Raw genomic sequence first — 22,192 nt, 5'->3', positions numbered from 1 at the left:
TGTTTCCTTCACAGAACATCCAGAAGATCCTTGGCCTTGCCCCTTCACGAGCCGCCACCAAGCAGGCAGGTGGATTTCTTGGCCCTCCACCTCCTTCTGGGAAGTTCTCTTGAATTTAAGAAGAACCCTATAATTCCTGTCATTCTTTTTAGACACTCAAATCAGACCGGCAACTATTTTGTAGCAAGAGCCATAGGCAGCCTTAGCACTTGGGCCACTTTCTAATTTTGAGTTATTTCTAGGTTTTTTTGGATATGATTCCCATGAGAATGGTACTCAACAAACATGATAGTGCTTTTGGTCACAGATTAATTTTTTTTAAACAAGTGTTTTGATTAGATAAGCACAGGTGATGTTTATGTAATGAGAAATGAATTCTTACTTTGCTTACACAAATATTTCGTGGGATCAGCTTTCAAGTATGTGCTGTGTGCCATGTACCATGGAAGTTGTCTCTCTATGAGCATTTAGAGATCTGGAGGAAAAATTTAGTTTATGTAACTCTTATTTGGAACTATTTGTTGTGTGTTTTCTTCAACCCAAATATATGACCTGAGATCAATAAAAGAGGCCAAAATTTTAGCTATTTCATCTACAAGGAGAGACGTGTTTTGTCTTACCTTATTTCTAGATACATATTTTTAGTAATCTGAACATAAGGGTAAACATTGGCGAGTAAAGGGCAATGCTGTTTTTGTTTTTGTTTTTTCTCGCCTGTCCCCCCTACCCTGGGGCAATGTTTAAATGTAATATTTTATCATACTTGCTTCATATGCTCAAAATACAGATTTGCCCTGTTATAGGAATTCTAAAGCATGAGAGGAAAGGAAGGTAATAACTCACGAGAGTATAAAAATGAGGGTCCTCAGCAGTTTCCTTCATACCGTAGTACAGTCTGTTGGATTCTTGGGAAGGCACTCAGTCCTCCCCTGGAGGCAAGGTTATGGTTATTTGTGATTAATCTTGCAGAGCTTCCTTGTAGTCACAGTGGCCTTCGGTTCCTGCCCTGCTCCTTTTTAAAGGATGAGAGTATGTTTATACCATGATCTCCCCACCCCGATCCATGGAATTAGAAATCTCATGTGGAGTGATAACTCTAGTACTAAATGTTTACTTTTATCAGCAGTGTCCTTAGATGCATGTATTCTACCAGTGAGAAAGGTACGTTATTGCAAAGTAACAACTGTTAAACCAACAGCAAACTTTTCAATGGCATAAGGTCCAGAAGACAGTGGGATAATATTTTGAAAGCTGGGGAAAATAATTATCAACCTAGAATTTTATGTACAGCTAAACCAGAAGTTTGGGACCAAAACTGGGAAAAATATTTTCAGAGCTGCAAAATCCAAGATAGTTGAATTATTAAAGGATATATTTCAGGGATGGGAAAGAATACCAGGGGGAAGGTGTGGGATCTAAGAAACGATGGTCAACACAGAAATTGATAAAAATATATGGATAAATTTAAATATTTTATGGATTATCTAGTTAAAGGATTATCTCAAGACAACCCCACGAAGTAATTACTGTTCTTGCCCTCATTTAACAGATGAAGAAACTGAGGCAAGAGAGGTTAAGTAACTTGCTCAGCATCCCTTAGCTAGTGAGTGGCAGAGTTAGGATTCGAACCCAAGCCGTTTAGAGCCATGTAGTCCAGGCTCTCAAATGCTGTGTTGTATTATAACATCCCAATATAGCCTGTGGTGAGTCTCTTCCCACCTCTTTCCCTTATCTCCTCAGCTACAGTATATGAGCTCTAAAGTTGAGGCTTTGTCTTTTTTTGTTGTTCTTGTTTCCTCACAGCCATCACATGGGTGGGAGGGAGCACAGCAGGAGCTCATTGAAAGCAGATGAAGTGGAACAGAAATCTCTATTGCAAGGTTACCTTTATCAGAAAAGATGCCTGATAATGGATAGTGATAACTTCTAATGGTCTTTTCTCCATGTCATTAACTGTTCCAGGCAAAATAAAAATTAAAAGGGTGATAAAGAAGGAAATGATGATCATGATAACAATGATGAGAAAATGATGGAATATCTAAAATAAAGCATAAAAAGAGAAGAAACCACACTCAAAACTCTGCCGTTACCTTGTAAAGTGAAAATATATAGTTCATCCTCCCCTCAGCCCTCTTAGGTTTTGAAGCTGGTGCTTTCTAATCAGATTTCTAATGGATGTTGAGGTTTTCATAATGTATATTTCAGTGGAAGAGGTTAAATAAGAGGGAGAAGTAAAAGAGGAGAAGGAAGGAGGAGAGAGAACATCTCTTCGCCCTATTCCTAAAAGGACACAATAGCAAGGATGTATGCAGAGGAAACAGAGCTATCACATCACAAGAATGTAAATTCAAGGAGATACTAAGGGCTACTATAGCCTCACAGTTAGCTTTTTTATTTACTTGCCCTGAAAAATATTCAAGACTAGTCATTTGGATGACTCTAAATCCAGACCATCACTGAATTAATGGAGATGACATTTCAAGCCAGAGAAGCCTCTGAACAGCTCTCAAAACACGTGATTTGGCTACTTTGCTTATGTAAAGGATAGGTTGTCCCCTTCCTAGTTAAAAAAAATCAAGCATTATTAATATTTACATTAGGTTACTCAGGTTGTGCTCATAATATACTTAGTAGTAAACTTTTTGAAAATGCAGGTAAACCTAAATTTATTAACAGATAAGACTTCAAAATCTAAGCCAGTTTGAAACCTGGAAAGCAAACGAGTGTACTCATATGCCTTTGACCAGATTGTGGTTCCTCTTCTCTTATTTGTAAATTCTTCTCTTCAGTTTGTTTAGGGATTTAAAATGACATCAGTGGGTTGATGAGCATCCAGAATTTTCCCTTACATCCAAATCAAAATCATTTAGTCACAGGCTAGTGTGTAGTAGGGTTTCTTCAACATAACTTAAACTTATATTGTGTATTTCAGTCCTGCCCTTCAATACAAGTAAAAGCACCATATACTTTCTCCTTTTTTGGATTAATTCTGCTTAAGTTATAGTCTTTTATTTTCTTTGAATTTACTTCTTGCTTTGAGTTTTAAAGCTTTTTAGAATGGAAAAAAAACTCAAAAATAAATGAAAGTTAAAAAAATGTATGAAGAACACCCAGATACTGATTATTCATCTTCAGCAATTAATTCATGGCCAATCTTATGTCTACCCCTTCTTGCTTCTATTCCTCTTATATTATTCTAAAGCAAATCCTAGGCATTGTATCTTTTACTCATAAACGTTTCAGGACTTTAAAGAATATATCTCTCTATATATCTCAATACCATTTTCACACTTAAAAAAATGGACAATTCCTTGATAGGATAATTGTCTATAGATGTCAAAAGTTTTTACAGTTTTTTTTTAATCGGTTGACAAGCGTTGTAAATCTCTTCTAATCTATTATCGTGGTTCTCAAACTAGAATACATCAGAATCACCTAGAAGCCTTGTTAAAACACAGACTGCTGGGCCCTACTGCAGAGTTTCTGATAAGTCTGCAGTGTAGCTTGAGAACTTGCACTTCTAACGAATTCCAGGGTGACGCTGATGTTGGCTGTTTTCAGTCCACTCACATTTTAGTTCCCCACCATCTCTCTTTCATTTCCCTCCTTGTAATTTATTTGTTGAAGAAACTGCATTGTTTCCCCTGTAGGGTTTCCCTCAGTTTGAAATTTGCTGATTGCTTGCCTGTTTTACACACTGTTTGTTGGTTGTCTCTTTTTGTAATATTAGCTTTTGCTAATCACTAATTACTAATAATTAGGGATTTAAAAATTATGATACTCTACTATCTCTTCATTTATTAGGTAAAAATACCTCTATAGGTAGAAGCATCCCTTCATCTACTGTTCAGTTACCCAGTGTTAAATTTTATAGGAAAGACAGACTAAATGCGTGATTATCTGGTTTTCAAAATAATGAGCTGTTCACTCTACTGCTCCAGGGGTGAACAATGTGTGTGATTAGCAGTTCATAGGTTTAAACATACTTGATTCATTTCAGTTCACTGAAGTTATTTTTCTTGCGGAAGCTCAAATTGTCCTATTTTTGTCCAGTGAGAGGCTCTTTAAGCTGGCTCCTGGGGCTGTTTGACATGACCCTAGTTTTCATTGGTGGCATCCTTGCTAAGTGATATGACAAGATGTTCCAGGGCCACCTCATATTTCCTGCCTGACCAGAAGGCAACACTTTCTTCAAGGAGGCCTGATTATTTTTACTGGGGAATGGTATTTGGAGACTACAGTCAGAGCATAAAGATGCTCGTTGAGACTGGGTTACTAGGTTTCTAGGCCCTTTTTGTGGACTAAGATAGGTAATATGTTTTGTTGTTGTTGTTTTAAGATAAAATGCATCATGCGTTTATACCAGTCTATGCCCCTCTTAAATTCCGAGCTACAGAGTTTTTCCTTAATTTCTTTAACCTGTGTCTCTTTTAATTCTCATGCTAAGAATTCCAGTTTTCATTGCCAGAAATGATAGACTATCATATACTTAGTCTTTAGCATAATCCCACAATATCCACCCAAAAGTCTCAGAATATCAATACCAACATTACTACCAACAATATAATTACTGAAAATAATTGAAGTTTTTTTGGGGGGAGGGTGGGGGGGTGTTCTTTAAAATACATCCCACTCCAGGTTTACAGTCAGATTACTGAAATTTCAGATTATCTGGAATAGTTTCTTTTTTGTTTCTCATTCATGTCCTCATCGCTGTCCCCTTAATTTCCCTGAAGTAGCCTCCCAGGTAGTCTCCTTTACTCTGGTCTGTCCTGGCTCATCATCCATCCTGTAAAGTCAATAATCTTTCTAAAATATAAATCTAATTGTGTTGCTCCTCCAAGGAAAGTTGTCCACCGGCTCCCAGTAACCTGTAAGTAAATGTAAACTATTTAGCATAGAAAATCATCCTAGTCTGGATCTTCAGCCTCTCCCACCCCTAGGATCTACCCTTCTCCCATCCCTGTCTCGCATACATCCTAGGCTCTAGTCAAGCAAATTTATTTTTTAAATTCTGCATTTTTCACATTTTTAGACTTTATTACCTTCGTTTTCTCTGCCTGAAATATTCTTCCTCTTATTTGCCTGATTTTCTCATGTTTCCTTCTCAACTCACCTCAAGCATCTCCTCCTCCTAAAGGTTTTCTCTGACCTTTATGTGATCGTGTTAGGTTTCTTTTCCCTGTATTTGTTTGAGCTTTTCATATGAGTCATTTATTAAAAATGGGCAAATCTCTTAACTTTCTAAGCCGCAATGGCCTCATCTGGAAAATGGGATGAACACTCCAGTTAAAACTGTCATATCCAACATCACTCATCTGAGTCTTCAGCTAGATTCTCTTAGTTCCCTCTGAAAAGCCTGCTGCCTGATGCCCACAGCACACTGGACACTCTCAGCCGCACATATGCACTTTAGCTCTTACCAGGGAATTGTATAACGTTACTTGTTTTACTTGTTAATTTTAATTATGTACACTAAGTATTGTGTAAATTAATGAAATATGAATGCAAAAAGAATTGTGTCCATGAAAACTAATTTGAATGGTTTGGAATGACTCAATAAAAGCAAATTGCTAAAAATAATTGCTTTGACTTACATATGGGTAAAATAACAGAGACTGCAAAAAGTAATAAAAGTTTAGAAAGATTCAGTACTCATACTCATTCTTAGTGTTTTAGTTCATACTTCACTTTAAAGAAACCAAAACTGGAAATCAGAGGTGATACATTTTCATCTTAAAAACATTTTATTTTAGGAAAGCATTGCCACAAAACATGGAATTTTCATCATCACAAGTTCTGTTTAGGGACTTCCCTGGCGGTCCAGTGGTTAAGACTCCATGCTTGCACTGCAGGGCACGCGGGTTCAATCCCTGGTTGTGGAACTGTGATCCCGCATGCTGTGCGGCATGGCCAAAAAATAAGATTAAATAAATAAATAAATAATTTTTAAAAACTCTGTTTAAATTCTTCCAGTCTTTGAAAGCTTTGAGTTGCAAATGTTCGATTCTGTTATTTTATTGCTATAAACTATGCATGGAAAACAAAATAAAGATAAGGGTTCTTTGAAGTGAATGAGCCAGTCAGTCATGATGAATCAAACAAAAGAGAGGTGATACATTATGGGTTTGGTGTATACAAAAAAAGAAAAAAGGGACTTCGCTGGTGGCGCAGTGGTTAAGAATCCGCCTGCCAACGTAGGGGACACGGGTTTGAGCCCTGGTCTTGGAAGATCCCACGTGCTGTGGAGCAACTAAGCCCGTGCGCCACAACTACTGAGCCTGCGCTCTAGAGCCCACAAGCCACAACTACTGAAGCCCGCTTGCCTGGGGCCCATGCTCTGCAACGAGAAGCCACCGCAATGAGAAGCCCGCGCACCACAACGAAGAGTAGCCCCTGCTCGCCGCAACTAGAGAAAGCCCACGCACAGCAACGAAGACCCAAAGCAGCCAAAAATAGATAAATTTATTAAAGAAAAGACGAGACTCCGAGAAATAGGCTCATATTCAGGGAAAAAGCCTTGACCCTACATCAGAAGTGAGTAGGTATATATTTGTCATAAGTTAGAAGTGTCTGAAGTACATAAGAATTTTTTTCATGATTCTGTAATTAACTTTTTAGGTTAACCTACAAATTACTGGTTCTAGTCACATCAGCTACATGGATTTTTCCCTCATAGTGTTTTGGATGGATTATATAAAGCAATTGACATTATGCCTGGCATATTGAAAGCATTTGATCTTCAAACACAGCAGTCCTATAAGGTAGATAGGATATCTTTTTATTGTCCTGATTTTCTATGTGACAGATCAGGTTCTGAAATGTTGTGATGTGTCCAAGATCACAGCAAGTGGCAGAACCAGGAAGAGCCTTAGGCCTCAGGGTCCATGCTCTTTCCACTAGAGCACCCGGTAGGCTGACTCCATTGGGTCTACAATATAAGACTGCTGAGCTGGAATCCTGTCTGGACTTGTTACCCTTTATGCAAAATGTCTTCATGTAAGGCAAGCTGGGGTTCCCAGGGAGTATCATTTAAGTGACTATCACTGTCTCTTTTCCCTCTCTTTTTAAAAAACTTCCCCACATTCCTGTTTCACCATCTAAATGGTACATATTAACGTGACTTTGTGAATCTTAAATTATTAAATTCGGAAATTGTCCACCTGTCACATGAATATGGAAGGGGATAAACATAAGTCTACTAAGAGATGGTGTTTTTTAATTTCAAAATTGCTTTTTTTAATTTTTATTTTTCAAACTTATTTTACTGAAGTATAGTTGATATACAATGTGTTAATTTCTGCTATACAGCAAAGTCAGTTATACAAATATATATTCTTTTTCATATTCTTTTCCATTATGGCTTATCACAGAGATGACTTTTTTTTTAATCTTTGAGTCTTTAATTTCTTTATTTTAGTTTTGGCTGTGTTGGGTCTTCGTTGCAATGCATGGTCTTCTCATTGCAGTGGCTTCTCTTGTTGTGGCTCACTGTCTCTAGAGCACAGGCTCAGTAGTTGTGGTGCACGGGCTTAGTTGCTCCGTGGCATGTGGGATCTTCCCGGACCAGGGCTCGAACCCGTGTCTCCTGCTCTGGCAGGTGGATCCTTAATCACTGAGCCACCAGGGAAGCCCGATTCTTTAATTATTTTTTTCAATTTTATTTTTGGCTGTGTTGGGTCTTAGTTGCGGCATGTGGGATCTTTGCAGTGTGTGGGTTCTGTAATTGTGACACATGGGCTTAGTTGCCCCATGGCGTGTCAGATATTAGTTCCCCAACCAGGGTTCAAACCCACGTCCCCTGCATTGGAAGGTGCATTGCTAACCACTGGACCACCAGGGAAGTTCCAGAGATGACATTTTGAATGGCTGCTTTCTGAAGATGAGAGGCTAAACACATATTTTAAACCAGAAAATTATATTTGGATCCAAGGCCCATCTGGCTGCTTATGAATGTAATCAAAGGCCTTTTTTATGCAAGTGATTTTTAGGTTTGTAATTAATTACTGCAACCATTTGCTGAACAAAGTCATCGACCATAAATAGAGATCATATCAAGAAGGTTGAAAATGCCTAAAGCCTGCTTGAGCTGGTGACAGACTGTTCCATTCTAGAGAAAATTTCACATTTTTAAGCAAAATAAGACAATAACTTTAGAGCAGTGCTTTTGAATTTTTTTTGACCACAATCCATGGTGAGGAATACCATTATTGCAACCCAGACACTGAAGTTTCATGAAACAATGTTTACCTCCTATATGCACTTTGATAATTTCATACTTTCATATTTCAAAAAATTTGGTCACATTCTTTAAATGCAGTTCTGCTCTTTTTTGATAACACTGCTCCAAGAACACTCAGATATAAACAGTAAAGTCAGCTTGGACAGGAAAATGGAAATTCCACTGGCTTCCCTATTCCCATTTATATCCCTTGATTCAGGGGTGATATTTAAAATATAAAAATGTCATTTAAAAAGCTTGCTGAAGAGATCCCTCTGAAATTTTATTCTCCATATTCACACCAATTTTTCTAACTTTATAAAAGTACTGTATCTACAAAACATTTTGGTCTCAATCTACTAATTTTACCACCTGCTAATAGGTGGTACCAGGTAGTTTGAAGAAAAAAAAAAAGCGATCTCTTTGGAACTTGAATTAGGAAATTTGGCTGAAGTCAAATTTGGGACAATAGAAAACACTGCTTAAATTAGATGTGGTGGGCTCATCTAAGACTTTGACTATATTATGTTAACCAGTAATTGGTTGTTTTTTGTTTGTTTGTTTTGGGTGTGTTGGGTCTTCGTTTCTGTGCGAGGGCTTTCTCTAGTTGCGGCGAGCAGGGGCCACTCTTCATCACGGTGCATGGGCCTCTCACTGTTGCGACCTCTCGTTGCAGAGCACAGGCTCCAGACGCGCAGGCTCAGTAGTTGTGGCTCACGGGCCTAGTTGCTCTGCGGCATGTGGGAAATTCCCAGACCAGGGCTCGAACCTGTGTCCCCTGCACTGGCAGGCAGACTGTCAACCACTGCGCCACCAGGGAAGCCCCAGTAATTGGGTTTTAAAAATAAAGAATAATCAAATTTCTAGAAAGGCTTTAGCCAAAGTGTGACTTCTTTCCATCAAATATGTTGGAATGACGCTTCCTGGATGACGAGAAAACACAAGAACCTGAAATTAATGTCAGGATATAATTACATACATTCATTCACACATCCACCAGGCACATACAGGGCACCACCTTTGTGCAAGACCCTGTGCTGGGGGCATAGTGGCCACAAAGGTAAGTTGAGTAGGATTCTATGTTCAAACAACTGACAACTTGTGGCTACTGTGTCAGTTACCTTATTTTTAAAAAGGATGATAATTCCTTCAGTGGCCTGCTACTCACAAAATTGTTATAAAGATGAAATGAGAAATAGATATATACTTTGTAAATTATAAGGGGACATTAGTAAAAACAGTTGAACAAGTATACTAAGCAATCATTTGACAATTTATTTTTCTTTCTTCCCCTTTAATCATCAATTTATAATAACTCTAGGCAGCAGCTAGAAGATTTTCTTTCTGAAGTTCATTTGTCTAAAAGCTTTAACTGTATTTAGTAAAATATTGCTGATAAAAAGTGCTAGACTTGTAGATGAACAAATTTTATTTCCTTCTAGTCTTGGTTGTACCCTATGTCCACAGGATAATTTAAATAAAAATGTTATCTTCCAATAAAAAATAATGAACCAACTTCCTGCTTATCTCAGTAGGTAGGATTTACTGATGCACAATGAAGATTAAAAAACACCCAGAAGACTTCAAAATAACGTGAAGTACTATTAGGTCACTCTTAAAAGATTACATGGCTACAGATATAGAGGTCATAATCTCTATAACTCTGGTAAGACTCAATCCTTAAAAGTTCTAACAATGTGAATATCACTTCCCCAAGATGCTTCTTCTCAGTCACATCAGAGCAACGCAACAACACCAGGGAGGTGCAGAGATTAATAATACATAGTCAATATCCTCTAGGAGAAAGTATGAACAGCAGTAATGATTGTGGTATACAGTGCAATAGAGGTAGCTACAGAGAGAAGGAGACCATTGATTCTGTTTGGGGAGGGTTTTGCTATGGGTTAGCAAAAATTAGTAAAACAAAACCCCTGCCTTCAAAGAGCTTACAGTATAGATGGGGCAGCATTTGATTGACTCGGCCAAGTATGGCAAGTAGAAATGAACATAATGTGTTCTAGGACATAGAGGAAGATATCTAACACAGGTCCAAGAAAGGGTTGTGAAAGAGGTGACAGGAGCCAAATTTTAAGGGAATTATTGGAGTTGGCTGAGAAAAAGTTGGAAGAAAAGCATTGGAGACAGAAAGAATAATGTACAAGAAAGTAAGGAAGCAAGAAAGAGTAGGTAGTTTAGGATGACTGGAGCTCTGGGGATACATGGGGAACCAGCAAGCCATGAGGCCAATTCCTGACCAGCTAAGGGGTTTAGGTTGAAAGCTCTAAGCTATTGATTACAAGAAGAGAAATTGCATAATCAGATTTCCATTTTAAGCTCACTCTGGTGGCAGGGTGGACAGAGATTAGGAAAGGCAAGCCTTTGGACAGGTTAGGAAGCCATTCATTCATCACGTGTATATTAAGTGCCTACTGTGTGCCTGGACACTGTGGTCATCAAAAATATACATGGTTACACTTTCATGGAGTTCCACTCTTGGTGGGGGAAGCAGATGTCAAACAAATGAACACATAGTTACAAAATGTAGGTATTCTAAATCACTGTGGGAGAGAAGGACAATGTGACTGTGGTACATCTCTGCTGTTGCTGACTGCCCAACATTCCTTCTTTCTTTTTTAATTAATTAATTTATTTTGGGCTGCATTAGGTCTTTGTTGCTGCACGCGGGTTTTCTCTAGTTGCAGCGAGCAGAGCTACTCTTCATTTTGGTGTGTGGGCTTCTCATTGTGGTGGCTTCTCTTGTTGCGGAGCATGGGCTCTAGGCATGCGGGCTTCAGTAGTTGTGGCATGCGGCCTCAGTAGTTGTGGCACATGGGCTCTAGAGTTCAGCATTCCTTCCTTCTGACAGCAGTTTCCTTTAGGGAACCATACCTTCCCTACTCCATGTGATATGTCAGTCACATTGTCCCTTCTTCCTAAAAGGTGGGCAAATAACAAAGACTACTCAGTTAAAGTGCTCTATCCTCCTGGCCCTGGTGCTTAGGCTCCAGGCTGGGCATAGGGGCCAAACAAAAAACCAATCAGGAACTACTCTGATATTTGATATGTGGATGCTAGGAAAGAGAGGGTCTCTCATTCTTTTGGCTCAATGGCTTGAACCATTAACATCTTTCCTGATCAATGTAAAGAACCAGAGAATGTATCCAATAAACAGGTGGAAGTAGAGCAGAGAGAGAGAGAAAGAAAAAAAAAAGTTTTGGCAACACTATTTGAGCCCCTGGATCTAACTATGCCTAAAGCTGAAGCCACCTTTGAACGTTCCAGTTACACTGAAGGGAATACAGGAGAAGGAGGCACATGCTTTGGGGAAAACATAATAAGGCCAACTTTAGACAAAATGAATGGAAGAAGCTTGTGGGATAACTAGGTGGAAATGCCTAATAGGGTCTGGATATATGTTTCTGTTGTATAGAAGGGAAATCAAAGATGGAGTTACGTATTTGGGAGTTATCGAAATACAAGTGAAAGTTGAAGTCAGATTTGGCTCTGAACTACAAGGAGAATCTATAGCTTGTGACGGAAGAAGAACAAATTCAGGGGAACATTGTCATTTATAGAAGAAACAGAAGCAGAGATGCCTACACAGTATAATAAGGAGAAAACCCAGGAGAAAGGGAGGCTATTTGAGCTGAAGATGAATAAGGTTTTAACAAATGGGCACTCTAGGTTCTTCTCTCTCTCACATGTCCTCCCCACACCCAATCTACCAGCATATTTTGTTGGCTCTGCTTTTCTCAGCACTTCTACCTAGACTACCACCTTGGTCTACCATTGCCTCTCACCCAGGTTATTGCATTAGCATCCTAACTGGTCCATTTGATTCCATTCTTAACACAGCAACAATGTGTGATTCCTTTACAAAGTCAGCCAGATTGTATAACTCCTCTGCTTAAATCCCTCCCTTGGCTCCCTGTATTAGTTTGCTAAGGCTGCCATGAAAAGTACCACAAGCTTAATGGGGACATATGTATATGTATAACTGATTCACTTTGTTATAAAGCAGAAACTAACACACCATTGTAAAGCAATTATACTCCAATAAAGATGTTAAAAAAAATTAACAAATGCAAAAATAAAAACCAAAGTACCACAAGCTTAGTGGGTTAAACAGCAGAAATTTATTGTCTCACAGTTCTGGAGCCTGGAAGTCCAAGATCAAAGTGTTGGCAGGGCCATATTCCCCCTGAAGACACTAGGGAAGGCTGTATTTTAGGACTTTCTCCTAACTTCTGGTAGTTTCTCAGCTTGTGCATAACTCCAGTGTTTCACATGGCATTCTCCCTGTCTTGTCTTTGTGTGCAATTTCTCCTTTTTTTAAAAAATTTAATTTATTTATTTTTGGCTGCGTTAGGTCTTTGTTGCTGCACGCGAGCTTTCTCTAGTTGCCGTGAGCGGGGGCTACACTTCGTTGCAGTGCGCGGGCTTCTCATTGCGGTGGCTTCTCTTGTTGCAGAGCACGGGCTCTAGGCTCGTGGACTTCAGTAGTTGTGGCACGCGAGCTCTAGAGTGAAGGCTCAGTAGTTGTGGTACATGGGCTTGGTTGCTCCGCGGCATGTGGGATCTTCCTGGACCAGGACTCGAACCCATGTCCCCTGCATTGGCAGGAGGATTCTTAACCACTGCACCACCAGGGAAGCCCTCTCTTTTGTTTTTTTTAAGGACACAGTCGTATTGGATTAGGACCCCCCTTAATGACCTCATTTTAACTGGATTATCTCTGTAAAGACCCTGTCTTCAAACAAGGTCACATTCTGAGGTACTGGGGGTTAGGACTCCAACATAACTTTTTTCCAGGGGACACAAGTCAACCATAACACTTCCCAACTCAGAGTAAAGTCCAAAGTCTTTGCAAAGCTTCTACAAGACTATAAGATGTGTCCATTCCCCTCCTCTTCCCCACCCCACCCCTTCTTACTCTCTGACAGCATCCCCTACTATTCTCTCTACCTCAGGGCCTTTGCACTTACTTTTCCCTCTGCCTGAAAAAGTCTTCCCCCTAGATTTCTGCATGGATCTCTTCATCACCTTCTTCAGGTCTTGGCTCAGCGATCATCTCAGTAAGTCCTCCTCTGACCCATTCTTTAAAACACTCTACATTCAGATTATTCTAGCACTCTATCATTTTTCTTGCTTTACTTTTCTCCATAACATCTTCTGATGCATCTTAACACTTTCTCCTAACACATTCTGATGTACCATATAATTTTCTTATTAATTTACTTTATTGCCTATCTCTTCCCACCAGAATAGATGCTTCATGAAGACAGGGAATTGGGACTGTTTTATTCACTAATATATCTTCAGAACCTAGAACAACGCCTGGTGTATGGTAGAGGCTTAATGAACATTTACTGAACAAATGAACGAGTGGTTAATAGTGTCAAATGCCACACAAAAAAGTCAATATGAAAAAGTTAGAAGAGCATCCATTGGATTTGACAAGATGGAGCTTAATAACACCTTATCCAAAGCAGCTTCAGTAGAGTGGCAGAGGTTACAGTGGATTGGGGAGTGAATGTAAGTTGAAGGAGTAGAGATAGCAAGTGTACTCTTTTCCTATCAGGCTGGTTCTGAGGAAGGAGAGATACAGGTCTGCAGCTAGACGGACACGTGGGTAGGGTGGAAGAGAACTGTTAGTTTTAGATGAGAGGCACTTGGATTTGGTTAAAGGCTGAAGAAGTAGCTTAAGTAAGAGGCTGGGCTCATGTGTGGCGTCTGGGCCCATGGATTACCTGGAGCCACATGGCTGAGTCTCTCCGCACTGTGCACCTTAGAAGCAACTAGAATAGGGGAGGGGCGAGAGGAGCTCTGTGGGGCTGGCCACTCCTCAGCTTCCTCTGCACCGGTACTGAGGCTGCAGGGGCCCCTTGCAGCATCCTCTCCCTCTACCCACCTGAGGAGAACTGGGAAACGGAAGAGGAGAGAGTGGGAAGAGGGCCACAGCCACGGCTGAGTCTCAGCTCTGAAGCTGCGTGCGGCCTTCACGGCAGCTTACACACTCCTAGGAGCATCGCCCCGTTTTCACTGCTTCCCCAACCCCCAACCACGGAGCAAAAAAAGATACCCTTTCTCCCCTTTCCCTGACTTTCTGATGAACTTCTTCTTTGCTTAGACAAACCTATTTTTCATACTGTTGGGGAAAAGAATGAAGGCTCTTATTATATTGGAGCCTTTTTTAAAATTCTCTATTTTTTTAATTTTTAAAATAATTTTTAAAAACTACTTATGTATTCATGGCTGCACCAGGTCTTAGTCGTGGCATGTGAACTCTTAGTTGCGGCATGCATGCAGGATCTAGTTCCCCGAACAGGGATCGAACCCGGGCCCCCTGCCTTTGGAGCGTGGCATCTTAACAGCTGGAGCACCAGGGAAGTCCCTCTATTTTTTAAATTGAAGTATAGTTGAGTTACAATGTTGTGCTAATTTCTGCTGTACAGCAAAGTGACTCAGTTATACACTATATATATACATTCTTTTTACATATTCTTTTCCATTATGGTTTATCCCAGGAGATTGGATATAATTCCCTGTGCTATACAGTAGGACCTTGTTGTTTATCTATTCTAAATATAATAGTTTGCATCTACTAAACCCAAATTCCCGGTCCATCCTTCTCCCTCCCCCTCCCCCTTGGCAACCACAAGTCTGTTCTTTATGTCTGTGAGTCTGTTTCTGTTTTGTAGACAGGTTCATTTGTGCCATATTTTAGATTCCACATATGTGATATCATATGGTATTTTTCTTTCTCTTTCTGCCTTACTTCACTTATAATCTCTAGTTGCATCCATGTTGCTGCAAATGGCAATGTTTCATTCTTTTTTATGGCTGAGTAGTATTCCATTATATATATATGTACCACATCTTCTTCATCCATTCATCTGTCAATGAACATTTAGGTTGTTTCCATGTCTTGGCTATTGTGAATAGTGCTACGATGAACATAGGGGTACATGTATCTTTTTGAATTATAGTTTTGTCTAGGCATATGCCCAGGAGTGGGATTGCTGGATCATATGCTAGTTCTGTTTTTAGTTTTTTGAGGAACCTCCATACTGTTTTCCATAGTGACTGCACCAACTGGGTGCAGTTGTAAATTCCCAGCAACAGTGTAGGAGGGTTCCCTATTCTCCACACTCTTTCCAGCATTTGTTATTTGTAGACTTTTTGATGATGGCCATTCTGACCAGTGTGAGGTGTTACCTCATTGCAGTTTTGATTTGCATTTCTCTAATAATTAGTAACGTTGAGCATCTTTTCATGTCTGTATGTCTTCTTTGGACAAATGTCTATTAAGGTCTCCTGCCCATCTTTCAGTTGGTTTGTTTGTTGAGCTGTATGAGCTTTTGTATATTTTGGTGATTAAGCCCTTGTCAGTTGCATCATTTGCAAATATTTTCTCTCATTCTGTAGGCTGTCTTTTTTAATATTATTATTACTTTTTATGGTTTCCTTTGCTGTGTGAAAGACTGTAGGTTTGATTAGGTCCCATTTGTTTATTTTTGTTTTTATTTCTATTGCCTTGGGAGACTGAGCTAAGAAAACATTGGTATAATTTATGTCAGATAATGTTTTGCCTATGCTCTCTTCTAGGAGTTTTATGGTGTCATGTCTTACGTTTAAGTCTTTAAGCCATTTTGAGTTTATTTTTGTGCATGGTGTGAGGGTGTATTCTAACTTTATTGATTTACATGCAGCTGTCCAACTTTCATATTGGGGCTTTTTTTAAGAGCTGGGAAATCTTTTCCCAGAAAATGCCCAGCCTGTCCAGTGCCCATTGGCTGGATCTGGGTCACACGCTCATCCCCAAGCCCATCAATGCCAAGGGGAATAAGGCAACCCTGGTTGGTTTAGTCTACTCATTATTTGCCCTAGTTATGTGGCTAGGGAGTTAAACACTGGGGAAAAAATCCAGGATCAGTTAAGCCTGGGAAAAGGGAGAAATGGCTTTGGATGGGATACAAATATTAAGGAGTATGGATAATGATTCAGAGAGGCCATTCAAGATAGAATTGGGCTGCCTGAGGGGGTAACCTGGCTCTAGATGGGTCGTCAGCCTCTCTTATTTTGTATCTTGCTATTTGTTGCCACTGGTGCAGAGATATTTCTTTCCATCATGACCAAACATCCAGCCTCAAGTTTGGGGGCACCGGAAAAGGCCACTTGGTAGCCAAAATTTCAAAAAACGCAATAGATATTTGAATCTGTAGACCTCATTCTTGAATTCCTTCTTTGCTATAGGGTTTGAGTTTTCTAGCTGTCTAATTTTTATCCTTCCGCCGGTTAACCTACAGCTTTTGTGTGTGTGCCACCTAGTGGTGAGACTTGGTCCTGCAGGCTATCCAGGGGAAGGAGGTGCTGTGTTCTTGGAGCCACTTGGCCACTGTACAGCAAAAAGGAAGCAGGCAGAGTGGACTGCACACTGAGAGGATTCTAGAATGGCTACTAGAGTAGGGCCAATGGGAGACTCCCTGTGGTTTAGCATGAAGGCACAGATCTAATAAACGCATGACAGGTATTATTACCTTTTTCCCCTCTTGGACTCTCCTTCTGCCACTCCTCAAACCTCTCAATGTCCGTCCAAGAAAAAACAATAACAGCAACAACAAAACCCACAAAAGTATTGTTTCTTCCTTGACTTGGCAACCATCCTAAAAATTTAGGAGAGAAAGAGAGCAGGTGGACCTGGAAGGGTTCCCCTTATCCTGCTGGCCACCCCACCACTGTCTGTCCTCTTATGGCCCATCTCCATCCAGCCAAGCCCTTCTTCCTCCTGCTTCCCCTTTCCTCTACACCAAGTCCACTGCTGCCCCGCTTTTTGCTTAGACTTTATCACAGCCTCAATTTCTTCATAGAATACTCCAGCCCCCGTAACTAAAAAACTGGCTTTCTCATGAGGGAAGTATACATATAATTACACAAATGCATCTGGTAAGACGTGGTAGTTCACAACCTTCCTGAGCAGAGGCTGCTGTTTCCCTGACACTCCTATCTGAGGACCAAGAGGTGGGGATGACATGCGTTTAGCTACCCATTGCCCGATCCTCAGTTTTTCAAAAAGCCTGTCTTCTTTTCAGACTTATATCATCAGTCTGTAACATCTTATCTCCCTTCTTAAAAACAACAGTTTTTTTTTAAAAAAAGAAAGTAATATATACACACAGTAAAGAAGCAAATATTTATGAATATATAAAAATAACAAAAATCTATGCCTCCCTCCCCTATACTGTCCTCCTGCCTCTCCTTCACTGCCTATTCCAAAATAACTACGATTACTACTTAGATGTCTATGATGGTTTATTTTATGTGTCAGCTTGGCCTGGCTATGATGCCCAGTTGTTTGGACAAACAGCACCTAGATGTTGCTGTGCAGGTACTTTTTAGATGTGATAAAAGTTCATGATCAGTAGACTTTGAGGAAAGCGGATGATCCTCCATGATGTAACTGGAGCCTCATCCAAGCAGTTGAAGACCTTAAAAGCAGAGTGAGGTTTTCCAGATAAGAGGGAATTTTCCTCAAGACAACAACACAGATATCTTTCCCAAGTTTCCAGCTTACTGCCCTGTGGAATTTGGTTTCAAGATAGCCACATCAACTCTTCTTTTTTAAAATTTATTTTTATTGAAGTATAGTTGATGTACAATGTTGTGTTAGTTTCTGCTGCACAGAAAAGTGACTCAGTTATACATATACAAACACTCGTTTTCATATCCTTTTCCATTACTGTTTATGCCACCTCAACTCTTACCTGAACTTCCAGCCTGACAGCCTGCCCTAAGGACTTCAGACTTGCCAGCAAACCCCCCAACTCACATAAGCCAATTCCTTAAAATCTCTCTCTCTCTCTCATTCTCTCTGTCTATATAAATATATCCTATGGATTCTGCTTCTCTGGAGAACACTGACTAATAGAATATCTGTAGTGGGGGTGGATAGCTGTCTCCACAAATTCATACTTCACTCTCCTAGTTAACCGATGATGAGTTGCAGCTTGGTGTGGCCATGCAGCTAAATTCTCTCCACTGGTGTGGGAAGAGAAGTGGTATGAGCGACTTCCATGCCTGACCCATTATACCTCCTTGCTCTTTGTCTTTCCTGGATGACTGGCAGGGTGACACAGAGGGCATCCTCAGAAACCATGTGTTGAAGATGGCATCCCGGGTCCTTCTGTACCTATAGGGAGCCAAGTGCCCTCCTCCCCACCCCTGGCCTCACAGATCTGAAACATACTAACCTAGATGCCCCTGGACTGTTAAGTAAGTTGTAAATAAATTTCTTTTGTGTTCAAGCTCTTCCATTTTGGATTTGTTTCATAAACTAATTTAACATACTCTGACTAATAGAAAAATTGGTACCTTGAAGTGGAGTGCTATTTAAAATAAACACCTAGGGAATTCCCTGGTGGTCCAGTGGTTAGGAGTCCTCGCTCTCACTGCCGAGGTCCCGGGTTTGATCCCTGGTCGGGGAACTAAAATCCTGCAAGATGCACCTGTGCAGCTAAAAAATGTAGAATAGAATAGAATGACATTGGCTTAGTGGAAGCATAGCAGGAGGTTAGAAACTGGTATCACTGGCTGAAAAGATGGCATCTCCTCCTCTGCCATGGCAAAACGTTTGGTAGAACTGACGCTGTGGTAACTTGAAAGGCAGACACAACCCCTATTGTGTCAGTTGTGTGAGGGAAGGTGGTTGGAATGAGCCAGAATGTATGAGTTGGCTGCTGCCTGCTGTTTTTTTTAATTTTTTTTAATTGAAGTATGGTTGATTTACAATGTTGTTTAGTTTCAGGTGTACAATACAGTGATTCAATTATATATATATATATATATATATATATATATATATATATATATATATACATATTTTTTTCAGATTCTTTTCCCTAATAGATTATTACAAAATATTGAGTAGAGTTCCCTGTGCTGTACAGTAGGTCCTTGTTGGTTATCTGTTTTATATATAATAGTGTGTTAATGTTAATCCCAAACTCCTAATTTATCCCTCCCCCCCTTTCCCCTTTGGTAACCATAAATTTGTTATGTCTGTGGGTCTATTTCTGTTTTGTATATAAGTTCATTTGTATCTTTTTCTTTGGCCATGCCTCAGGGCTTGTGGGATCTTACTCAGGCCCCCTGCAGGAAGCGGGGAGTCCTAACCACTGGACCGCCAGGGAATTCCCTCTTTTGTTTTTGTTTCTGTTTTTGTTTTTTTTAGATTCCACATATAAGCGATATCATATGACATTTGTCTTTGTTTGGCTTACTTCACTTAGTGTGATAATCTCTAGGTCATCCATGTTGCTGCAAATGGCATTATTTCACTCTTTTTTATGGCTGAATAATATTCCATTGTGTATATGTACCACATCTTCTTTATCCAGTGCTCTGTTGATGGACATCTAGGTTGCTTCCATGTCTTGGCTATTGTAAATAGAGCTGCTATGAACATTGGGGTGCATGTATCTTTTGATATTATAATTTCCTCCAGATATCTGCCCAGGAATGGGATTGCTGGTTCATATGGTAGCTCTATTTTTAGTTTTTTTGTTTTGTTTTGTTTTGTTTTTGAAAGAAAAATTAAGTCATGTATTTTTAAAACCAAACCACTAGGAAAATATATCACAGTCTTGAAACAGCAAACAGACAGGCTATATTATCATTTCAAGTAATAAGTTGGTAAAAACACAAGGTCCTTAATACAATGATAAGGTGCCAGAACTGGGGCAAGAACAATGCATGTCGCACAAGTAGTATTTGGTACCGGAGGGCTGTCCCGTTTTTTGCTCTAAAGGAGTCACAGCTTGCCCGAGTTGCTTACTTTTTCTTCTTTGACCTTCGTGTTGCCAAGGGATTGTTTCAACAGAGCTCTGTTATCACAGGGGGCAAAGTAAGCAATACTGGGTTTAGGCTTTCATTCTATTTTGTTTTACAAAAACCAGATTTTTCCAAAGCCAGTACTTCATAACTCTCTTAATTAAGCAGCTAACAATTCCTCTTTCACTGTTCATTCTTGAAGACTAGCATATAGCACAATCAAAATCCCCTTTCCCTTCAAGGGTAAGTGTCACTGCAAGATTGTCTTGTCACTTGGCTGACTCTGCTGCTGACAGCCTCAGGGCTCATCATGGCTGCCAGTCAGAGGGAAGGTTTGCTTCCCCTACCAGTGTGATAGCACTTCTTAAATTTTTGCAGGGTCTCCAGGCTGAAAGATGTCATGTGTGAGAATTTAAAGAAATGCGCATCCACATCCTGACAGCCAGAAATGAATATCTGCAAGGACCCTTTCAAAGTTTTTATCGAAACTACCTCTCCCAACTATACATCTTCAAGTAGCTTCATGCCCTTGTATATAAAACAAAACCACGCAAAACAAATCCCCAGAAGCCCCCTTTCCCCTTCTAAATTAGTGACCTCATGGATTTTGTTTTATTTCCAGTTTGTGGGAAATGTTGTAGTGATCCTTCTGGTAAACAGGAGGTTGACAACAAACAGAAACACCTCTCCTCACACTCCACCAGCTCATAAGCAGGTCAGATGAACCTGCCAGCCTGTTGGTATCTGTGTACTAAGAGAATCTGGTACCTTGGAGGGCTCTGGTTTGGTACAAGGGAGACTCCCTGTTGCCAGGATAAGCACTTGCCACATGAAATTCAGGCTCACAGAAACTCTCCTGTGCTATCTCTGACCCCAATTTTAGCACCAGGTTTTTTCACTTTCTAGGTTTCAAACACAAAGGAACCAGTGTCCAGAGGCAAGTGATGTAGGCCTTAAACTTGCTGTCATCCTTAATTTCCTCATTCATAAACTTTCCTTAGAAAACCCAAATCCCCATTTCTCTTTTTAAATAGACTCCTGCCTTCAGCCCCGATGGCCAATAGCAGACATCTATTTCCCAATGGATGACAGAGACTCTTTCATCTTCTTGATCATGGTTGGGATGAGGTTCATGTGGTCATCCACACACGTGGTTACGCAACGCTCCAGCTGCCGCTTCACCTGAAGCTCTTTACTCCCTGCATCAATTGAATCTTTGGCTTTGTCGTTGCAATGCATAGTGCACCGGGCCAGGCGGTCCTGGAACTTCTCCAACTCGCTGGTCACCAGGGCCTGGGCTTGAGCCAGAGGTGCATGGCAGCGCTCAATGCACTGGTGCACTTGCTGCATGGACGCCTGGCTGTCCTCACAACAGCCGGCGCTGCACCGGAACATGAGGCCCTGCATCTTCCGGATGTTCTCTCTCTCCAGACTCTTCACCATAGAGTCCACCGCCTCCTGCACCCGGAGCTGCTGCAGCTCCGCCATGGCGACACGGCGCTGCTCCGCGCCGCGCCGGCGCCCACATGGACTCCCGGGCACGAGCCCGCCCCCTCGCCGCCTCTTCCCGGGTCACCGTGGCGCGCCCTATTTTTAGTTTTTTAAGGAACCTCCATGCTGTTCTCCATAGTGGCTGTACCAATTTACATTCTTACCAACAGTGTAGGAAGGTTCCTTTTTCTCCACACCCTCTCCAGCATTTATTATTTGTAGTGCTGCTTGCTGTTTTTATCTAGGTATTACAAGCAAGAGATGCACTCAAACCAGAATCTACTGGTTTGCAGGCAGAAGAAGGGAATAAAGATCTCAGAAATTTGGGATGTTGTAGATGTTAATAAGCCAATTGCTTCAATACCATAAATAGCAAGAGATGAGACTTGCTGCTTAGAGGCCTCTCATTAAGACATCTCAGTCAGACAAAGAGCTTATTTCAATCTTGCCCAATTGTTTCAGATGTTTTCAAGGCAACTACCACTATTGAGAAGGAGAAGCTTGGGGCAAGGAAGCAAAGTGCTGAAACAGGTTAAGGACTCTGTCTAGAAAAGAACTCTGGGTGTATCCCCTGGCACATGGAACTGAATAGAAGCAAATAGATTAAAAGCCTTCTAAGTTTGTGAAGTGAGAGTATTCCTGAAGAAGCCA

The 22,192-nt window shown here is 40.5% G+C and overlaps 2 protein-coding genes across 2 annotated transcripts in view; one reads left to right on the top strand and one right to left on the bottom strand.

Annotated features, from left to right (window-relative positions):
* Nucleotides 1–598, top strand: part of TMCO1 (transmembrane and coiled-coil domains 1) — a 47,323-nt gene extending 46,725 nt beyond the window's left edge. Inside the window, exon 7 of the mRNA XM_060090867.1 lies at nucleotides 15–598. Coding sequence (XP_059946850.1) covers nucleotides 15–113 — 99 coding nt within the window. The 3' untranslated portion in view covers nucleotides 114–598. The remainder of the gene's footprint in view (nucleotides 1–14) is intronic.
* Nucleotides 599–20,625: 20,027 nt separating this feature from the next.
* On the bottom strand, nucleotides 20,626–21,598 carry LOC132483115 (protein FAM136A-like). The gene has a single exon (XM_060088370.1). The coding sequence runs from the start codon at nucleotides 21,536–21,538 to the stop codon at nucleotides 21,122–21,124; it is 417 nt and encodes a 138-aa protein (XP_059944353.1). The 5' UTR covers nucleotides 21,539–21,598; the 3' UTR covers nucleotides 20,626–21,121.
* Between the last annotated feature and the right edge of the window lie 594 nt (nucleotides 21,599–22,192).

Source organism: Mesoplodon densirostris, chromosome 2 (genome assembly GCF_025265405.1).
Source record: "Mesoplodon densirostris isolate mMesDen1 chromosome 2, mMesDen1 primary haplotype, whole genome shotgun sequence".
NCBI lineage: Eukaryota > Metazoa > Chordata > Mammalia > Artiodactyla > Ziphiidae > Mesoplodon > Mesoplodon densirostris.
This window is presented reverse-complemented; position numbering and strand designations above follow the sequence as displayed.

Excerpts from the sequence above, each read along its gene's own strand:
- LOC132483115 (XM_060088370.1), bottom strand. The coding sequence starts at position 21,538 with ATGGCGGAGCTGCAGCAGCTCCGGGTGCAGGAGGCGGTGGACTCTATG.